The following is a 22,809-nucleotide window of genomic DNA, read 5'->3' as shown; positions in this document are numbered from 1 at the left end:
TGTATTCCTTCACATGATATGATAGGATACGATCCTGTCGCCATATCGGCCACAAATTCCAGACTTCAATAATACAGCGAAACTGGTGGATGGCACCCGACGTTAAGAAACATTTGGCAGGATCAATCGCACTTAAAGAAAGATATACAGAAATAGACTTCGAGTTATACCGAGCACCGGCATAACGCACTACCTGGGAGTATTTGATTTGTAACTACCCGCAGCACAGCAAACTGCGGACGTTGCAATGTTCGGGAATATCGATTCCGTTTTTCACATAAGACAAACATATGATTTGCACATGTATATACAATATTGTTATTTATGAAAAAAACAATAACGACTATATTTGTGTCACGCATACTTATAGTCAATGAGATTTATATAATCGTGTTATAGGAGTTGCTCATTATAAAGCTTAAAAACGCAATTTCACGTATTTTAAATAGTAGTAAGGCCTAATAAAATTTCGACTGACGAGAGATGATTATCCCTCGACAGTTGACGCAATAATACCGGCCTGTTGGAACCGGATATATATAAGCTGATCCCGGAACGCAACACACTTACCTGAGCCACTGTAGCGGGTTAAAACACCTTGTGTACGTTGGTTACTATCCGGGCGGATATATACTACCGCCAGTCAAGTATTCTTTGATATAATGTTTGCATTTTAACAGTTATTATACAATGCGCAAATACAGATCGAACTTGAATATTAAACCTCACAAATATGGTGATATAATAATGTACGCGAATGCCTCTTATGAATAACCTTATGCAAGTAAACCGAATAAAACTATATAGATCCTGACAATGGTACATGCTAGACCCTACAAAATATTAATAGAAACGAGAATAGTCATTGAAAAATAATAATTAATTAATTTCGTATACCGCCCTCGGGTGAGATGGTAATTAATTTTAAATGAATGATTAACTACGGTTTTACGAGTGATGCGTCATATCATACGAGTGATCTGCTCATTATTGTATTTTAAAAAGTGGTTAATAATTATCAGGATCTAAGTAATGGAAACATTATTTCTGTTTCATGCGTCAGTTATCACTGCTGTTCAGTTATTGGCACTGGTGGTAGGTATCTCATATGTGGGTGACCGCCTGGGTATATACCAACCCAATGTCTATTTCTGCCGCCAAGCAACAATCTGTAGTCACTGTTGTGTTCCGGTTTGAAGGACAAAGTAGCCAATGTAACTACAGGAGTGCGTAAACAGTTGAATACCAAATATTACTTTACATTTCAAAGTGTTCGATGGTATTTCTACTTTTTATGTGCGGTCGTATCGTTTACTATCGAAGCGACCGGCAAGCTCATCTCGTTATTTAAAGTAATACAAAAAAAAAAAGAAAAAAAAAACTATGTGTAACTCACACGACTTCACTAACTTTTGATCTTACGACCTCACTCACACTCCCACTAAACAATATCTAATTTTACTAACAACTTCTCATTCTTTCAGAACCAGAAACCGAAGTGCTCGGCGGTCCAGACTTGTTCATATACGCTGGCTCGACAATAAACCTCACGTGCATTGTTCGACACACGCCCGAACCGCCAAACACTATTAACTGGACGCACAGAGGCAAGGTATGACGTCTAATATTGAGATTTTAGAATAAGCTGCCTCGGCTGCTTGTGGGCGAATTTAATTATTTTAGAGTTCACATACCTCACTTATCACCCCAATATCCGCAAATTCGGCAAATTCGTAGGCAGAGGTGTCCCAGACCAACTTTTCGCCAAGAGTGCTCAGTCCGTGATATAAGGGCTTACCCATTGTCACATCGGGGATAAAATTCAGATTTTGGGTCGATTTTAATTAGTATAATGTAATACAACTTTGGGAATTCTGTTTTTGATTATATCGGTTTGGTTCTTTTTGATAACATAAATTATAATAACCCTTGATATGTTCCAATCACTATCTTTTACACCAAAAAACTCTAGGCAGTGTAGTTATTCCTTAAAAGGGTGCTATGCTGTACTAAAACTGTTTGCATTATAAGAAAAAAAAATCTGACTTGTGTGACGAAACAATTCAAGTTTATTCTTTTGCTGAAAAGTTCCCATATCACGCATTACTGACATCATTATGATTATAGACAGTGTTCAAATTTATCAGGTCACTTTCTCATGCCAGCCTTGTAATATAAAAAGGCGTCACAGTGGACATTTGTCGAACAATAAGGGAATAAATCTTGACATATACAATCCATAAACTCGCTGACCGTAATAATTGATGATGTCATAGAAATAAATTTTGCTCTGATGGACTGTCATAGCGATGTCCAATGATGTCATTTGCATACGAATAGAATTAACGATGGCTTAGTAAATATTTAAATTGTGATGAGAAATTGTTTAGTTTTAGTTATTTGCTTAGCTATTGTGATTGGATGAGTGGAATAGCGGTTGAATACATTTTACAATTCATAATAACATTGAATGTATTTTCACATCCATGTGATTTAAGTTGTCTGAGGCCTTAAAAATCCTTTTGTCTTCTTAATCTCTGCCTGAGTCTCTTGATCTCTCTGGACTGCCTCGGTGGTGTAGTTGTACCTACTGCATACGTGGTAGGATAGCGCTCTGAGGTCCTGGGTTCGAAGCCAGGGTCGGGCAAAGTGATATTTGGATTTTTCTGCTCAGTATAAGTCCGGAGTCTGGAATTTGTGCCCGATTTGGTGATAGGCACGCCCCCTATCACATTATGGTATGGAAGACACTTGGCGAAAAGTGTGTGCCTGGTTGCGCCTCTCCATACCCCTTCGGAGATAAATGCGTGATGTTGTGTGTGTATGTGTGTACTCAATCTCCGTGACGAAAACGTATACAACTATTTGGTATTGTTTGTTACCATTTTTATTTATGAGGCCTTATTTATAATATAATGTTATAATATTTTAATACAATGAAACAGTTCAAGACCCTGTTTCTGAAGAGAGCATAGATTGGAGTTTGACTTTTGTATTTTATCGGCTTATATTTATGATGAATTTAATCAGAATTTGTGACAGAATACTATGGAAGTAATTGCGTTTCTTGTTACTTAATATAAAAATGACATGTAAAATTTTTCAAATCGTACATACAATTTTAAGACACATCATGTCCTCCAGCGCGTTTTTGGGTTAAAAGGTAGTCAAAAACTTTTTAACGTACAGCGACATCAGATATTCTATTTCGTCCAATCCGGGTAATGTCGAGTCGACGTTTTGCCCGTATCTAACTCTGAACAGGCGACTTCATTGGGCCAATTACCAGTTTTAAGCGAAAGACATTTTTACTACGTATAAAGTTGAATATTTTCAGCTGATTCGTCAACGCTTTTTCGGATCTAGTTTAATATGAATTGTGGAACGTCTTTCATTATTGAAAGTGTCTCTTTTACTGCACAATTTAAATAAAATTTAATCAATTAAGATAGATCGTCTGATTGAATTATTTAAAGCTAAAGTAATCCTAGTTTTTTTAATGATGTGGGCTACTTTGAGGTGAAAGATGTTTACTGGTTCATATTTTTAATAAAAACGACGGCAAAGTTATTATTTAACATTGATTTTAAGGTCGCATTCTTACAGTCGATTGCACATTCTTGCTACAGAAAAAAAAACTTTATTATTAACCATATATTTACTTTATTGCATTGATCCTTTGAGCCCCTACATTCAATTTCGCGAGAAATTTTTCATTACATTAAAAGCAATATCTTCATACCTTGAAAATGCCTACACTCCCAATATATATTCATACTTGAAAGTTGGCTCAAACGTATAAAATAGCATGACGTCAGTGAAATGGAAATCCTTAGATAGATGTGTTCTCTAGCTGACCGCAAACAGAACGGGCGGTCGACATTGTCTTTGATGCATAGATGTCTGACCACTTTACGGTCACGAGCATGTGTAATGGATAATGGACACAAATGAAATAATATAATAATAATAATAATAATATCAGCCCTGTATTATATACTTGCCCACTGCTAAGCACGGGCCTCCTGTACTACTGAGGGGGATTAGGCCTTAGTCCACCACGCTGGCCTAGTGCGGATTGGTAGACTTCACACACCCTCGAAATTCCTATAGAGAACTTCTCTGGTATGCAGGTTTCCTCACGATGTTTTCCTTCACCGTTAAAGCAAGCGATAATTCACAAAGAATACACACATAATTTATTAGAAAAATCAGAGGTGTGTGCCCTTGGGATTTGAACCTGCGGACATTCGTCTCGGCAGTCCGTTCCACAACCAACTAGGCTATCGCCGTTTCACAAATGAAATAAGGGTTCAGATAATGTTATTTCTAAAAAGAGAATAGTTTCTATTATTAAGGATGCGTTTTAATACGTCTGAGTAAGCGCTAATCGGTGAATATATTATAATACGGCCAATAAAAAAGTCATACTCCCGTATTAATGGTGAATAAAAAATGCATTCGGAATTAACTGTCTAATATGTTACCGGGTAAAATTTACTAGAACATTGTGAAACAAGCCCTAATTGGCTTTTATATAACAACTAGCTGACCCGACAGACGTTGCCCCGTCTTAACTATGAATTTGCAACGCGCATTCTGTCAATCGCTGGCAGTTATTTCAAACAATTGACAGTTATATAAAATTTATATTTTCGTTAAGTTTTCTTAAATTTTGTAATTTTCCGCGAATTTTTTTGATTTTTTTCTTTCATAAGAACCTTCTCCTGGCAATAAAAAACACAAGAAAAAAAATTAGTGAAATCGGTCCAGCCGTTCACGCGTGATGGCGTAACCCAGGGAAATAGGGATTCATTTTTATATATATAGATGACGTAATTTCTTCCTTTTTAAGCATTTAATGTTGTTTTTTCGTTAATGGTTGCAATTAAATATTCTAAAACCGATAGAAATAATAATGAAAAATCTTTAATACGTTACTAGATATTTAGTTATTGGATAAAAATGTCCATCAACCTAGTTGAATATAAAAGCGAAACAAACATTTTAAAAATTCTACGAAGAACTTTCAACAATTGAAAATTAAACTTTAAAACCAATAGAAACATGGTTTAATTTCCACCGTTTGTCAACAGACGATTAACTTCGACTCGACACGTGGTGGGATATCGTTGGTGACCGAGAAGGGAATCCACAGCAGTAGTAGACTGCTGGTGCAGTCAGCAAGAACCTCGGACGCCGGCGCTTATCAGTGTGCACCAGATAACGCGCAATCAGCCACGGCTCGTGTTCATGTACTCACTGGTAAGGAGAATTAAATTATCATTTCTTATGTTTACGCGGATGTTAAATATTAAAATCCCCCATCATCGCTTCATCACGGCTGCAAAGTCTTCGAAACGTCGGCAGAAATTTAAAATATAAAAACCGCGATAATATCCGTAAAATAGAATTCAATTGTATTTTTAATTAACTACAACGTGGAGTTCTAATAAAATGTTGATTAGTGAGAGATGATTACGCCAAACCCGTTGACGCAATTATGCCAGCCTGGTTGAAACTCGATATACTTTGGCTTTGATCCCCGAACACCACACTTATACGTGGGTTTCTATGGGCGAGTTTACATTCTGTATATACACAGCACCACGGTAAATATCCGCATCATATCCACCTGCAATAATTAATTAATTTTGATATAATGTAAACTATCATTGGAAGGGTAGACAAAATTGATACAACTAATACTTGTGTAGTCTAATAATAATAATAATATCAGCCCTGTATTATATACTTGCCCACTGCTGAGCACGGGCCTCCTGTACTACTGAGAGGGCTTAGGCCTTAGTCCACCACGCTGGCTTAGTGCGGATTGGTAGACTTCACACACCTTCGAAATTCCTATAGAGAACTTCTCAGATGTGCAGGTTTCCTCACGATGTTTTCCTTCACCGTTAAAGCGAACGATAAATTCACAAAGAGTACACACACGATTTAAGAAAAGTCAGAGGTGTGTGCCCTTGGGATTTGAACCTGCGGCCATTCGTCTTGGCAGTCCGTTCCACACCCAACTAGGCTATCGCCGCTTTTTATTTTAGTCTAAATCCTTTTCACATTGAATAAAATTAATGCCAATCCAATTTTGATTACATGGCTGAACCTATAATGTTACGGTTTACAACCAAAGTTGGGAACGATATATGAATGTAAGCTCAAGTAAGATGATGTCAGACAATTATTTAGAATTTGAATGTTTTTTTTTTTTATATGACCACGACAAAGTGAACTCACTGCACCTGATGGTAAATATAGTGGGCACCAATAGAATGTCGACCGACGAGAGACGATTACCCCTCGGCAGTCCACACAAATATTCCAGCCTGTTGGAATCAGATCATAAGCGGATGCAATATTATGGTTGACGCACACTAATAATCTGAAACGGTTTTATTGAAAATAAATATTTAAACAGTTAAACTGTTGTAGCAATGTACCTAAACGAGCCTGCAGCCTGCCCTCAGATATCTTCTATGTCTAGTTATTGTCTTAAAGAAAAATTTTAGATAATGAATGCGTCCGTTCTTGCAATTGTTGTAACCTGCGCGTGTACAACCATACAATAAGTATATTATACAATAAGTATATTAATATCTATTAATTCCAGAGTGACCTCTTCAAGCACATGCGGTCGCATTCATCCGAGAAGCCATTTCCGTGTGAATTCTGTTCTTGCTAACCTTTGCATACATAATTACCGAATAACATAAATAATGGCATTCATAATATAATTATTATAATCACCATATTGGTATTTCAAATATCAAACTGTTCAAATTGATATTCGAATGTTTGTTTTATATAAATTCAATTGTTTGCTCGCAATGTTAGCATTAACCCAAATATGTATTGGATTAGAATAAATCGAAATGTATCACAGAATGCAAAAATCGTTCGACACGCGGTTATGTTTGCACGTCGTTATGGTCCGTGCATGAACCTAGAACTTGGCAAGTTCCTCGAACGCATTGTTTACAACACAAGTAATATTGTGTCATATGGGAAACGACCCACTTATGGCATATGTTGGAGCGCGAAAGGTGATTAAGGTGGTCAAAACTTTTAGATGGAACAAAAATTGTGTTGAAAATGAAAACTGCACATGGTGAGACGACACAAATAACAGTTGATCTACAATAAATATATATTGGACGAGACTGCCACGGTACGAGTACGACTAATGCCGCGCTTAGGTTCTGGATTCGAATCCCGGGTCGGGCCAAAATAATTGTGAAAGGGTTTTTCCATCTTAAAACATTGCTCAGTTACAGCTCGGATTCAGAAAGTTGGCGGTGTGATACCCCCATGCCTCGGAAAGCACTTTAAGCCGTTGGTCCTGCGCCTGATCCCTGTCCGGTCATGTCGGATTGCCGTCTCATAGAACTATGAGAGTGAAGGAACAGAGTGCACCTGTGTCTTGCGCACACACTTGTGCACTATAATATCTCCTGCGTACCTAGCTAATCTCCGCTGCGATTGGCCGCCGTGGCCGAAAATTCGGCTAGGAGGCTTCATTCCTTAGATGAGAAAGATACAATGTAAATGTTATTTTCTGCTGTATAACATACAGGTATTACTTCTTATTGTTAAGTAAATATCATATCACTAACATGAGTAACATTATAAGAAATTCAAAATTAACGTGGCGTCGTGTGACGTATCTGGAATATGTTTGTGAGAATGGCAAAACTCACGCAATCTACAGTTTGTGCTCTGTTACCTATTTCTTTATTTATTATCACACAAGCAGTTATAATAAACTGATAAGTGTCTGAATATTGTAAAACACAAATTATTTTTCTAATTTCGCAATGTATATGCCAAGTTTGTTCTTGAATACAAGATTAGTTCAGAAAATAAAGGGAATTTTAGTTTATCGAAAAAAAAATCGTCTACATAAATATTCTCGCCTTCAAAATAGTCCTCATTAGATATTATACACTTGTGCCAGCGCTTCTTCCAATCCTCGAAATACTTCTTAAACTCGATTTAGGGATACCCTTTAGCTTCTTTAGCTTGTAAAAGGATGGTCCGATAAGTTTTTTTTTTATTTATGGAAATAGGGAAATGTCACAAGGAGGCATGTCTGGCGGATATGGAGGCTGTGGCTTCGTTACAATATTGTTGTTGGTCAAAAATTCACGAACAAGCAATGAAGTGTCAATTTAACAACTTTGAAACAAAGCTGCCATGTGTTTCGTACCCAAAACATTTAAAAAAATTTCATGGCTTGAACCAACCGATAGCTAATATTTATTTCACTTTTTCCACGTTTTCATCAGTTGTTGATGTGCTGGTGCATCTGAGGTGTTCATCATCTTCAACGTTTTCACGGTCATCTTAGATACGCATATACCACTCCCAAACCTTTGTTAACATTTCCCACACATTGTAACACTTTATTTAATTTTTTGCGCATATATTTGATACAAATTCTTTTATCTATTTCTACTAATAAACAAAAATCGCCGAGCTTATAAGTTCACGTTTCACTTTAGCGGCTGCCACAGACAAAGTAAACCATGAATATAGCTGAAAATTTTATCATAATTCAGGTATATAAACAAAATAATAAAAAAAAATATTCCTGAAAATAAATTTCCCGTTATTTTTTAACGCACCTCGTATATTGGTATTCCGAGCCGGCACTACATCTTCAAGTAACTTGTCCACGCTTCCATCACTTTATTACTTAAAAAATGTTTGTGATGGTTATTTCGAGACCTGGTAGGGGCCAATTTAAGGCGGTGACCACTATGGCGGATATTTGTATTTTGTTTAAATATTTTATGGAAGTCTGCAATGCCATAATGTCCACTTAGGATCTTGAATGTCTCAATCAGACCACCACGAGCTCTACGATCTTCTAAGGTTGTGAGTTTTAGGGCCTTCAAACGTCCCTCATAGAAGAGATGTTTTAGTAATCTAGGTACTTTTGTGAAGCTGCGTTGTACTTTCTCGACAAGATCAATGTCCTTAATGAAATAGGGATTCCACACTCACTATGTGTTTTTCCTATTTCAAATCATCTGTAATCCTTATGCCCAGATCTGTTTGTGCCTTGACCTCCTGAAGTTGGGAGTAATTGTTCGCGAATTAAGCCATTTGTTATGTTGTTATTGCTAATGAGGGAGGATAAGAATTTCGTTAATGTCTTCTAATTACTGGACAAAAAGAAATTAGTTCTATTTTGTAATTATAGTGAATTATACTTACCTTTTTCCTTACGTTGTCTGCGAAATAGCTTCATCTTCAATAATTATAATTTAACTTGTAATAAGTCATTGACATCGTCGAAGTAATTGGTCTGCCATGTATATTTTATACAAAAATTCTGATATTAACTATAATATACTATATGTCAGATTTACATGGTGTATTTTCGTCATCATCCTCCATAGCTAGTTACAGCTAAGTGTCGTGGGCGTATGCGGGGATATGTCGGATCAAAATAACAACAAAGTCAAGATTTTGTGGTTACAGTTTTATCATCAGAACAATTATAATTCGTCAGTCTATGACGCAAACTTACTACGGAACGCGAGACAGTTCTCACACACCCACAGCACTATTCTCAGATGACGTTCTTCGCACACTTGATCACAGCCAACTACAACCAACTGGGGCCAACTACAGTCAATTACAGTCAACTGAACTGCTAGTTCGCCTACCGCTCATACTATGTCGGCTGACATCCCCACTTCACTGTGTTGCGTAGATTCTGTCGAACGCCTATAGGTGGCGTTGCATTTCGCTTTACAAATCAATTCGATAACTCTGTCAAACGCCGACAGATGGCGCTGGCACTCTGCCCAAAAATCAACTCAATATCGAAATACATATATTGTCATACACAGAAACATTTTCATTTCGAGAAGCTTTACACCGTTAAATTCAACTTCAGATAAACTATACAAGTTATTGCTTTGTTTAAAATTTTGTGTGGATTGATTTCTTGTGATTTCTTCTGGTTTTTCAATATTATTATATTTTCATATTGTAACTTTGATTTTTCGGACAATCAACACCTCAGGTCTCCGAAAAAATAATAATATAAAAAACCGTAAAATAATTTAATTTCAATTTTTTATGGGAATTTGCATAGCAGCTCATGAGCGTAGTTGAGCTTGGATTGGAATGCTCAGTACGAATGTGTTTTGACATATAGTCTAACCCCTAATTTAGATACTTACCGTGTACAGACGAAGTCAAGAATACGAGTGTGTAATCAGCTTATTCGGGTGATAGTTGTGAATGACATTTATTCGCTAAATTAATCAGCGAATTATTAAATAATTTTTATTGTTGTAAGAGCACGTCAAAGTGACCCCACTTCTGTTGTGATTGAATGGTACGACTCGAGTGCCAGACAACAACTGATTTATTACAACCTACCCACACCAGATTAACATTAATTCTAAAGTATAACTACAACAACTGCCTTTGATGGTAAGTAGAGCGGGGTCCAATAGAATGTCGATTGACGAAAAATGATTACCCCACGACAGTTGACACAGTTATGCCTGCCAGTTGGAACCGCATATAGACAGGCTAATCCCGGAACGCGACACACTTACGTGGGCCACTATGACGGGTTTTAACACCTTGTGTACGGTGGTCGCTATCCGGGCGGATATAAAATATATCCTACCACCAGTAAGTTTAAACAAGGCTAATAAACGTTTAGTCAAAAGCTAATAAAGGTTAAACGTTTACTCCATACGAATACTTGGCGCAATTCTTTATTATTCGTGCTAAGAGTTCAGTCCCGACATAATTCGACACGATACCGGTCCACGTCCGCCATAGTACGTGGCGCGGCGTGGCGTGCGACTAATGTATTCATTACCCCGAGCTACGTGCTGCACTTCAAATTACATTATCTGTTTCGTCCATTGTGCTATTTATTGTAATCGTTGTCGGAGAAATTTTCAAAGTAGTAGTTTTCCCATGTCATATAGAGGAATAAAAAAAATAATGATTGCCACACTGACATTTATTGCAGTGTGGTGTCAAAATCGTGATTTGATGGATGTAGGATATTCGTGTCGACTAGGATAGCGACCATGGTACATAAAGTATATAACTCGCCATAATGGCTTAGGAAAGCGAATGGCGTTCCGGGATCAGTCTGTATATACTCGTATCCGGCTTAAAACAGGCCGGCATAATTGTATCCACTGGCCAAATACATATTCAATTAGAAGTGGCATAACCATGTCTCGTCGGTCAATACTATCAGGATACCACTCTGCTAAGTATCAGGTGCAGGGTATGCCCCATTAAAAAAAGCCGAAATGATTTCAAACTTTATTCTTGGGTACAACAATATGCCTAAATATCGGTAGGACGTATAATTTCGTATGTTTTTACTGTAGAAAGCGTAAAAAAATTATAACAATTACATAACCTTCACAATAGTTCAAGTCGTATCATTGGGCAGTTATACATAATATAAACCGCAAAAAAGCACAACAGAAATTAAAATACCTAGGTACCTATTAAACTTGACTAAACTTAGATTTAAAGGTTTGTTTTAAAGAACTCATTAAACTTAGAAAAGGTGTTCTAAAACGTTGTCTTATTAATTAACAAATGTCCAGACATATTTTTACTATACACAATCTAGAGTTTAAAGTTTCGCAATTCATAAAATATTTACTAAGGTCCCAAATAAACTAGATTCTGAAAACTGTTTCCGAAAGCAAGTTGCCGAACTCAAGCAATACTAAAATTGCTTTATCCAACCATTTCGGGAACAAAAGCTATGAGGTTTTAATGAATAAGTAATTGCCTTCCGAATGGGAAAGTGCCAATTCGAACGATATCTGAGATTTACTGAACTTTGACCTAATAGCTAATAACGGCTTGTTATAATTTAGCTAGCCTGGATATTGTTATTTAGTTTATCGAAATTGATTCATAACTCATACTAGTTTGTGATTGCCGTCTGCATTGTGACACGTCTGAGACTATATTCGGTTCCTAGAATGACAAAATAATGAGAATAGGCTTTAAACTCAAGATTTTTTTTTAAACTTCCTATCAGTATTTTTTCTCTAACATGCTACGCAGTATTTCCAAGCATGGTTAATATTGACAACAAAGCAAAAACTTTATATGTTTTATGTTACTATTATGAATTAAAAAAGCCACGTAACTTATATATACTGCGTTTAAAAAAATACCATAAAATATTTAAAACATTCCACTATTTAGCAATAGACTTTGTAAATAAAGGTTTACCCGCTGTTTCACAATCCCTTTCATGGTCCATCAACAATATTTTAATCTATGTGGATTTGAATCGTTTAAATAAAATTCACATATTTCATATTTCACAAAACCCTTATAGTCATAAAAATATCAGATCTGTTTACATTTCCTACAAAAAAAAATATGTAAAATAGTGCACTCGTATATCTAACCCACAGGACATGATTTTAAAATTATTTTTAGCTTAACTACCAAATTAGTTTTATGCATGTTCGTTCTTATTTAATGTGGAAAGTAATGATTCTTTTTTCAACCAATTATAAATCAAAAATTGATAGTAGTTTCACGTTTTAACATACTTAAAATATCTGATCGATTTATATTGTGTTTGAAGTAATAATTGGCACATTGGATATCCATTTTTAACATAATTAAGCGCTTTATTTACTATTGAATATCATAATCATATTATCAATTTTCCCTTCATTAAACTTATTATTATTATTTTATCATATTTCTTAATAATTCTTACCTTCTTAATTAGTTTGGTAATCGTTCAATGAAAATCTACACACCGCGGGGCACTAGACTCAATAACTGAAAGTTATAGTTCATTGATATTATTATTACGGGCCATTTGTGGATAATTGGTTGATACTGGAACCGATTTAATATTAATTAATTACAGTACTAAACCTCTTAGTTTGCTGTAAGTAAGTGGATTAAAGTCAAGGATTGGTTTAGAAGATAGTTTTCAGAGGCAGTTATAAAATTATTGTTTAGTTTACTGTACACTTTCATATTTATGAGAAATCAGAAAATGATTAGATAGTCTCCTAAAAAAGTTTTACTGCAGCTATAAAGGAATCTACACATACTGCCTTATCTTAAAAAAAGACCCTGTTTATTATCATTTTTTTATTGCTTTCGTTGACGATGAGATGAGCTTGCCGTTCCCCTGACGGTAAGCAATACCTGTGAATCGTAGAATTTGGAAATGTTGATTCGACTAAACTTTACACTTATATGCCAATAGATCGAGTAGACGCGCTTGCTTTTTTTATTGCTTTGAATGACGAGACGAGCTTGCCTGGTAAACGATACGACCACCCATAGATGGTAGAAACACCATCCAACACGTTGAATACAAAGTATTGTTTAGTATTCTACTGCGGACGCCATCCTAAGACATGAGATGTTAAGTCATATTATATTAAGTAGTTACACTGGCTACAATGACCTTCAAACTAACACAACAGTGACTATACACTGTTGCTTGGCGGCAGAAATAGATATTGCGGTGGTATCTATCCAGACGGAGTCTCCCATATCGAGAAACCTATCACCAGTAAAATTTTAGTTACTTTATAAACGTAATATTGGTAGATAGATTAGGCCAGTACTGCCTTATAGACAAGCATCCCGAAATAACAGAATTTTTCTTTTGCGTTTTGCGTGAAATGTGGAAATTGTGGGAAACTCGCAAAACCTCCGTTCCTTCCATTACTCTTTTGGAATAATAACTGTAGAAAGACATAGTCATTTTACGCATATATTATATTATATAGATTAATTAGACTACACAACAACACAAAACATTTTTGACAAATGTATTTGACGCAGATTTTTTGCGTACAATATTTGACTTGTCAATTAAAATGAAAAGTCAAAAAACACGTTCACAGTAAATAAACCAAACGGTATGACACCAATTTAGTGATCGCATGTATAAATAACTAAACTTTTTTTTTTTAACTTCATATGTTGTAACAGAAGTTTTGGAACATCTGATGATAAATGATCCAGTATAGAAAATAACGACGACAAGCGAGAGGCTTATCACTATTATCTTAGCTTATCTTAGCACAATTATACCAGTTCATTAAAATCTTTTTTCAAATTTCGCTTAAAGCACATATATAATATAATAAGCACGTAAAGCCGTTGGTCTTGCGCCTGATCTTCCTCAGGTCTTGTCGGATTGCCGTCTCACTGGACTATAAGAGTGGAGGAACAGAGAATGCACATGTGTAATGCGCACACACTTGTGGAATATGTCCTGAGTACTTGGCCGATCTCCGTTGAGATTGGGCACCGCGGTCGAAATTCGGTTAGGATGAAATCTTCAATTACAATATAATAAATAGAAAAAAACAAGCACGCCAACTGAGTGTTCTCGAGACAAAGTCGATAGTATAGTGTAATAATATACCTTGGTAGTAGTTTGTCAACTAAGGTATGGTAACTGCTATATCAAATTTGAAAGTAGGACCATAAATATTTTATTTTGGTAACTAGAAGAGGCCTAGGTAAAAACTACGTTTAGACCATTAATATAGAATTCTATTTCAGTTTTTGCTCCAACTAAAAATCTATAGACAGAAAATACTATTGGCACCTTCTTCAAAGTACCGAGACAGGTAAAACTGTATGCATACACGCAAATCCTCGTCCTACGCTTCATGAATAACATATTCTAACATCAGTCATCCCTAAATTATGTAAAATTATGTAGGCGGGTCCGCGGGTCAACTATAGAAGGTTTTCAAATGGCAATGAATAAAATGTCTTGCGCGGTCCGAGGAAAGAATTCTGTATTCAAGTTAGGGTCTGGCCACAAGATATATCGTTGCTTATATATGAATGAGATTCCATCAGCCTGACTGATTGTTGTAGTGAATTCGAAGTCTTGACGACAATTTTTACTCGGCCACAGCAGACTGCCTGATGGTAAATGGAGTAGGGTTTAGATGGAATGTTGACCGACGGGAGATGATTACTCCTCGACAATCGACGTCATTATGCCGGCCTATTTAAAACCGGATATACACAGGCTGATTCCGGAACGTCATACTTTCGTAAGCCACTATGGCGTTGTAAATCTTGTGTACGATGGTCGCTATCCAGGAGGTTACAAATGTGTACATAATAAATACAAATGGATACACGTCTGCGCGGTGTATTAGAAATAAGATTAATGAGATTTATAGAAAATTATATACCCGGTCATTTTGATATTGCGTTACTAAATGAAACCACATACTTGTCTTCACCTTTGCTGACATTGTGCCAAAAATTTTCCATTAATAACGAATACTTTCAATAAAATCCTGGTTTTAGTTTTCCGATTTTTTGAGCACTTTGTAGTTTAATGCGAATAAGGCGTGTGCTTGAGGGTATTTCTGACTGAAAGTATGAAGTTGATGCCGCCAGGAATTAAAATTACTTTTTAATAATATATATTTTGTTCGAAACTTATATTTTTTATTTTACATCTACGGCTCAATTATCTTACTGTAGAGTATTATTTTCAAGCAGATAAGTATGTGGTTTTATTTAGTAATGTCATGTCAACATGACCCTGTATTACAGTGGAATTATGTTCGAAATACTAATACTCGGCTCTCGACACGCTACAGGAAACGCACTCTGTCCTTCTTTGGACACATAGCTCGCAATACCTACTCAGCCTACTGCGGTCACGATCCTCAGCATTGAGGGAACAACAGAATGGATGGATATCCATCCATTCTGTTGTTCCCTTCCGTTCGAAGTTCCGTTCGAAATATAATACTATGTTGCGTTTTTAATATAATAATTTTTAATTCCCAATAAATTGTCTTCTTGTACAATTTTTTAATGACATAGGGTTTCCTGACATAGTTATATATTTTTTTTAACTAAATAAAATCTTATGGTGCAATAGAGACGCTACTGTCCTATGATGTGATAAATGTGAGGCTATATGGATACGCGTACGATAAATCGTGTTCGTTTCCCAAACCCTTATGATATGATAAAAACTTTCACGCCATTTCAGTTCCAGTTGTAAAATCAATGAACATAACTTTCTAACCGCCAATCAGTTCACACACGTGCGCAGACGTACGGCTATAAACATTAAAAACCAACATCCAATCATATTTATACATGAGTTTCAAAATCCAGCCGCATTTATGTCTATATGGGTCAGGCAATGACACATATTATTTTAATATCATAACCAAAATATGATATTAAATTAAAATGTTACAAATGTGATTAATATTTAAAACATTTCGTGACTACTGACCGTAAAATAAATGACTCGGTTTTTTCACGCCGTTATTGTAAATTATGTTTATAATTATGCTTTTCAACATTGCTATTTGTAAATTCATAATTAACTGCTTAAACCTCTCAGTGAATTTAGTTATAAACTTAAATATTTAACATTCGTAGTTTGGAATAATTTTATTCTTGGATTATTTCATTAAGAGATAAGTTGTTTAAGCTTTTATGCTTATTTAAAATATTACGATGAAAGATCGTGTTATTTTCGAATATGACGCACGAGCGTTTTCAAATTCTAAGATGGGATATTTAGCAGTTCAAATTAGTGTATAATTCCTATGACATGACTAATGAATTTAAAAAAGTCTTAAACAACTTTACAGCCCCCGATAAATTTAAGGTTGCTACACATACTTAATTCTAGATTATTTATTAATCAATGTGTACCACAGTAAGCATAAACTATACATTATTTAAATACACATCTCTAAAAATAAAAATGGATACCCATAACGCTAAAATACGACGAAAAATATTTAACTTAAAAATGAAGAAAACTTTCCAAAAACCTTTCAGCGAAACAAATGGAAAAATATTGTATAATTATTAAATGAAGTAAACAACATAAACTTTTGCACGACCAAGACCTCATTCCACCTTGCGACCATGAAGCTGTAACCTTCGAAACATCATTAGTAAAATTATCCAAAATACCGCCATAAATCCGAAATCCATATTGATGTCTAACATTCGCGTAAACATATTTTTAATAATTTTGCAAAAAGATTCCAATTCTATGCACACCGCTCTATATACAACAAGGTTGCCAAATTATGCCCAATCAAGAACTGCTCAATGTATGCATGCTCTAAAAGACTTACTAGTTGGTTGCAATGTATTGACTATGACGATACTGAGTCTATCGTGAACTTTACAATATTAAAAACTGTTTAGTACTGAAAAAGCGTAAACTTATTGGAGTAATTGCTTATTATATTTTTATCTTAGTAAAACATATTTCTAATGTTGGTTACCCAAGATACAGGCCTCGCCTAGTTTGGGAACCCCTGGTCATTTTTGTATTTGATAATGATTCTTGCAATTTATTTATAGAATTTATATAAGTGTAATAAAAGTGTAATAGTGTTTCTGTTTTAGTGTATATTAAGTCTTAATTTGTATCAATGATTCAAGGAAATAAAGTGTTATTATTATATTAAATCAAAATTGAAAAAGATTCTCACAATTCTCTACAGCGAGACGTAACATATTTTTTTTGTTTGCAGGTGAAAGCCCGGCTGCGATGCAAGGCAGCGCTCAGTGGCCAGACAGTTTCCGTCTGTCCACACTCGTGAGCTTCGCTAGTGTGGTGTACTTACTAATCGTATAACGTGTGGACAAATCGAACTTGGTTAGGAACAAAACGAAGTGTTTGTGATTACACGGAGCAGTGTTATACAAAACTCATATCTGGTTATAATAAATTCTTAGGTTCTTTAGTTCTTTTCATTTTATCCATTGAAAGATCTAGAATCCTTAGTTCTGGTGTTTATTAATAATCTCGGCCAATATTTTGTTTTAGAATATATTTGTTGAATGATTGATTGCTGATTTTAACTACCACTCTGGAGTTTTTAAATGTTTTACTTAGTTTGTTAAAGTTCGAGCTCTGTACATTAATGCTATTTATACCTTTGGTTATGCTTTGGTTAATGAGATGTGAGACATCGAGTTACATACGGTTACATACGGTCAAGTAAACGCTGATCGTGTTCTAAAGTCCATAGATTACAATTTAATGTTGTTTTACTCAAAATCATAAGACATTCAATTTTATTGTGATTTTGTTGTGATATTTGCCAATGTTAGGATTACATCGATTTCGTTTCTTTTTCATCGTGACTATTAATAGTTTGAAATAACCAGTCGTATAAACCAAGCATTACACAAGAAATTCTTTTAGACCGTTACCTTTACTTTAGTTAGCGTACGCGATTTTGATTGCAACCTGGATAACGCGCAACATCACACTAAGATATCACGTTATGTATCATCTGGTAACATTACATGGCATAACTCAACATACGTGCCAAGTCAGACAATAAATACGATAGTCAGCAATGATGTGATTCTAAAAGCCTCTTGTAAATAAAATCGACTATGGTTTTAACGAATCGATGTCATCCTACACTTGCGATTTGTTTTTTTTTTTCATGTATATAGAAATGGTGAAATTAAAATATAAGAAATAAAGACGATGTCCACGTGTCTGAAATCAACCTGAAGGACGTACTGTGCCAACGTTGCATAGAATATATCCTTGAAATCAGGGTAATGCTAATGATAAAGTACATTAGAATAATTATGAACCGATCAGATTTTTAAAGTTATTCAAATTCTTACATAACGATAAAATCAATGAGAATAATTGTAGATTGTGAATCTTAGGTATAGGATTGTTTTTAAGACTTAAGGATGGTTTAAATAAAATACGATTTTTAAAGGTTATTTTCAATTTTAGTACCTATTACCATACCATTACTGAATGCCCCTGTAGCCGCGTTGTATCGCAGTATGACTACCGTAGCGACGTGTCGGATTCGCACCCCGAATCGTGTAAAGATATATATATAGGTACAGGATCATTTTGACATCGCGTTACTAAATGAAACCACATACTTATTTACTTGGAAAAACACTTTACAGTAAGTTACTTGAGCCGTAGATGTAAAATAAAAAGGGTAAGTTTCGTACAAAATAAATATTAATAAAAAGTAAATAATTTTACGCGCCCTAAAGCCATTACTACTACTGTTAGAGAATTTGTTGGAGTGGCAACATCATATTTCAGTCAGAAATACACCCACGCACACGCCACATAAGCGTTAAACTACAAAATGATAAAAAAAAATTAAAACTTTCATAAGAATTTTTCGTGAAAATATTAGTTATTAATTGATGATTTTTGGCACAATGTCAGCAAGGATGAAGACGAGTATTTGGTTTCATTTAGTAACGCAATGTCAAAGTGACCCTGTATATATATATTTTTATTGCTTTCAATGACGAAACGAGTTCCGACCGCCCATAAACAGTAGCAGCCCCAACCAACACCTTAAATTACAAAGACTGGTATTCCGCTGCACTCGCCACCCTGAGACGAAATGTTAAGTCCCATTATGTCCAGTAGTAACACTGGCTACAAAGTTGCTGATATTGAGATTATAGACTATTTTATCCCAATATCAGCCTGGAGTCTCGATTATGCAATTAAAAATGGTTCTATAGGTACTTATTGCCTATGTGCCTGATATAATAAAAAAACCGAAATAATTCACAACTAATACTCCAAATTACATTTTCGTACTTTAGCATGAATCGACATTGAACCACCACTCATGCTATTCTTCCTTCGACAATTCCCCTTGTGTCTTCCACTTATCATAATTCATGATGATTTCGACAGAAAATAATCTTCCCGTGCATTAGTGATTGTAAAATAAAGAAATGGGTTAGCAAATTGGCTATGTCAGGTGATAAATCAAAAATTCGCTATGTCTACAATACACGGAGTTCGAAAAGGTTTGAAAAAAAAGGAGATTTTATTTTATCCCTGTTTTCCGGATGAAATAAAAACAACAGAATAGCGAAGATAAGTGCGAGGTAAGACCTTATTATCTCGGAATAAAGCCTCCTTATGTCAGGGTAAATACGTTTGAACTTACATAATGTTACATTGTACAAATCCATAGCTAACGCGACCTGATCTTCAGGATAACTAAAGAGGAAATGTTTTTAACAAAAAAATGTCGTGTATATAATTCATGGTTTGATAAATTTAATAATCTTAATTGAATATTAAAGCTACATACACTAAACTTAGGGTTGATAGTTTCCACATAATTCGGTTAAAGATTCTAAAGTCTATGATGCGATCATCTCTAAATTTTAATTGAATTGACACGTTGAATCCTCGTAGTCATTCTTCACGGATATCGGCAAGGTTCCCAAAACATATAATAGTGCATAAGTGTGTACATAATATACAGATGCACTCTCTGTTTCTTCACTGTCATAGTTCGGTGAGACGGCAATCCGACATGACCGGAGAGAGATCAGGCGCAGGACCGATGGTTTTACGTGCTTTCCGAGGCACGGGATATCACACCGCCAGCTTCTTGACTCCGAGCTGCGACTGAGTAATGTTTTAAAATGGAAAAACCTAGTCAAAATTATTTTGGATTGATTTGATTATGTAAAAGAAAATAAACGAAGTAAACTCGATATTACCAATTTTTTTGTTGTAATAATAACAATGTAGTTTCAGAAAAAATAGCATCAAATATGTAAGGCGTTTTGCGAGGTCGATTCCGCTCTATAAACACGATAAGGAAGCGTATTAATTTACTGTCATTCGTAAGAAGTATAAAATTGATAAAATAATAGAAAGTCAATCATGTTAGATGAACAAAACACTAACTATAATAAAATACCTTACGCAGTAGCCTGTGTATTAACTTACATATGCAATACAAAATGACTGCTTTAATTTGATAACGACAGATGTCAAAAATGTACTTTTTCAGGATCCCATATACGGAATGGGGTGGGATTAGGCATATAAAACGAGAAATTTGTTTTTTTTTTTATATCTCTCATGTTAATATTGTGAATCCTATGAAAATTGCTTAAATCAACATAATATTATAAATGCGAAAATGTTTAGCATGTTTGTGTGTTTGTTAGAAGTAATCTAGCAACAACTCAACGGATTTGAATGAAATTTGGGACAAGAGTGGATCTAAATTAACACATAGGCCAATTTTTACCGCGGTAATTTACTCTTATATGAGATAATTAATTTCTCCGAAAATTAAATAAGCGGCCCTAGCGTCGTATTATGCAGAATTTTGTAGTAAAAAAGATTTTTTACGCAGGTGTTGAGTTATAAACGTAAAAGTCTTCTATTTGTTCACACAACTACTGAACGGATTTTGATATAATTGATAAAAATACGAATGCAGGAATAAATTGACAGTTACCGGTATTAAATAAATAATTATAAACAAAAAGGAGAGGATAGTGGATGCAGACTTCCAGAATCCAAGATTACCACCTATTGTGATTCAGGGTTGTTTTATAACTAGACATTTATCTAATAGTAATAATAATAATATCAGCCCTGTATTATATACTTGCCCACTGCTGAGCACGGGCTTCCTGTAGTCTACTGAGAGGGATTAGGCCTTAGTCCATCACGCTGGCCTAGTGCGGATTGGTAGACTTCTCACACCTTCGAAATTCCTATAGAGAACTTCTCAGATGTGCAGGTTTCTTCACGATGTTTTCCTTCACCGTTAAACGAACGATAAATTCACAAAGAATACACACATGATTTTTTAGAAAAGTTAGAGGTGTGTGCCCTTGGGATTTGAACCTACGGGCATTCGTCTCGGCAGTCCGTTCCACACCCAACTAGGCCATCGCCGCTTTTATCTTTTACATTTATCTAAAGATTTATGCAATATGACATCAGACACCAGTGTTATAAGCGGGCTATGTTTCACATCAGTCAAGTTATTAGTCTTCCATTCCAAACCACAAAAATGCACCTTTCAAAATTCTCTCCTAATATCAGTCCATTTATTAAAACACTACAATTTATTAATATTCCATTTCAAATCATGTCAATACATAAAGATTTCAAAATTCCCTTCCAACATATACAAAACACTCATAAAATATGCTTTAGGTATCGAATTAGAGACTAGCGGCCTAGCCTATCATCCTGAAATATTTCTGTAGTTATTTAAACCTATTTATCTGGTCTTGTGTGAACCATGCAAGACAGACTGCGACTTGGGTGACCAACGGATGAATAGAAGTAATCAGTGTAAGTCCAATGGAAAACGTTTCTTAGCGTAATCCTTTTATGTATCTATGTATCTGCTTAGTTAATTGAAGCATTGTATTTACGAATTCTGTCAATACGTCAACGTTTATTTATAAATAGAATTATTTATTTATTTATTTATTTATTTAAACTTTATATACAGTAAATGTATACAGGTGGACTTAATGCCTGAGGCATTTTCTAACAGTCAACCTTTGGGTGATGCAGAGATGAGACAATGTGGGTGTAGGTATATAAAAATAAATAAGACAAAACATATATTATATAAAACAAACATTCTACTTAAATAAAGATATACTTAAACTATAAAATATATACTTAATATAAAATAAAATAATTTCCAGAGACTTTTATGTTTGAGAATCTGCTACACTATTGGCGAGGAGCATCCGAACTTTAGATTTGAAAGTGAACCTGTTAGTGGACGTCCTGATTTCCGAGGGGAGCGTATTCCAAAGTAGTATAGATTGGACAGTGAAGGAAGAATGGATGAAGTCAGAAGTATGAGAAGGACATTGGAGTAGAAGGTTATCGGCAGAACGCAGGTTTTTCTCGTGGTTGGAACCCAAATATTGAAATTTAGATATTAAGTAAGTAGGAGGAGTAGG

At 35.1% G+C, this 22,809-nt stretch overlaps 1 protein-coding gene across 1 annotated transcript in view; it reads left to right on the top strand.

The window, feature by feature from the left end:
- The window catches only part of LOC115450262 (zwei Ig domain protein zig-8), a 71,786-nt gene extending 52,996 nt beyond the window's left edge, over window positions 1–18,790 (top strand). Inside the window, exons 5-7 of the mRNA XM_030178263.2 lie at window positions 1,485–1,612; window positions 5,097–5,265; window positions 17,574–18,790. Coding sequence (XP_030034123.1) covers window positions 1,485–1,612; window positions 5,097–5,265; window positions 17,574–17,677 — 401 coding nt within the window. The 3' untranslated portion in view covers window positions 17,678–18,790. The remainder of the gene's footprint in view (window positions 1–1,484; window positions 1,613–5,096; window positions 5,266–17,573) is intronic.
- Window positions 18,791–22,809: the final 4,019 nt, after the last annotated feature.

The sequence above is a fragment of the Manduca sexta genome, chromosome 24, assembly GCF_014839805.1.
Source record: "Manduca sexta isolate Smith_Timp_Sample1 chromosome 24, JHU_Msex_v1.0, whole genome shotgun sequence".
Classification (NCBI taxonomy): Eukaryota; Metazoa; Arthropoda; class Insecta; order Lepidoptera; family Sphingidae; genus Manduca; species Manduca sexta.
Note: the sequence above shows the minus strand (reverse complement) of the source record. Positions and strands in the feature narration are given on the sequence as shown.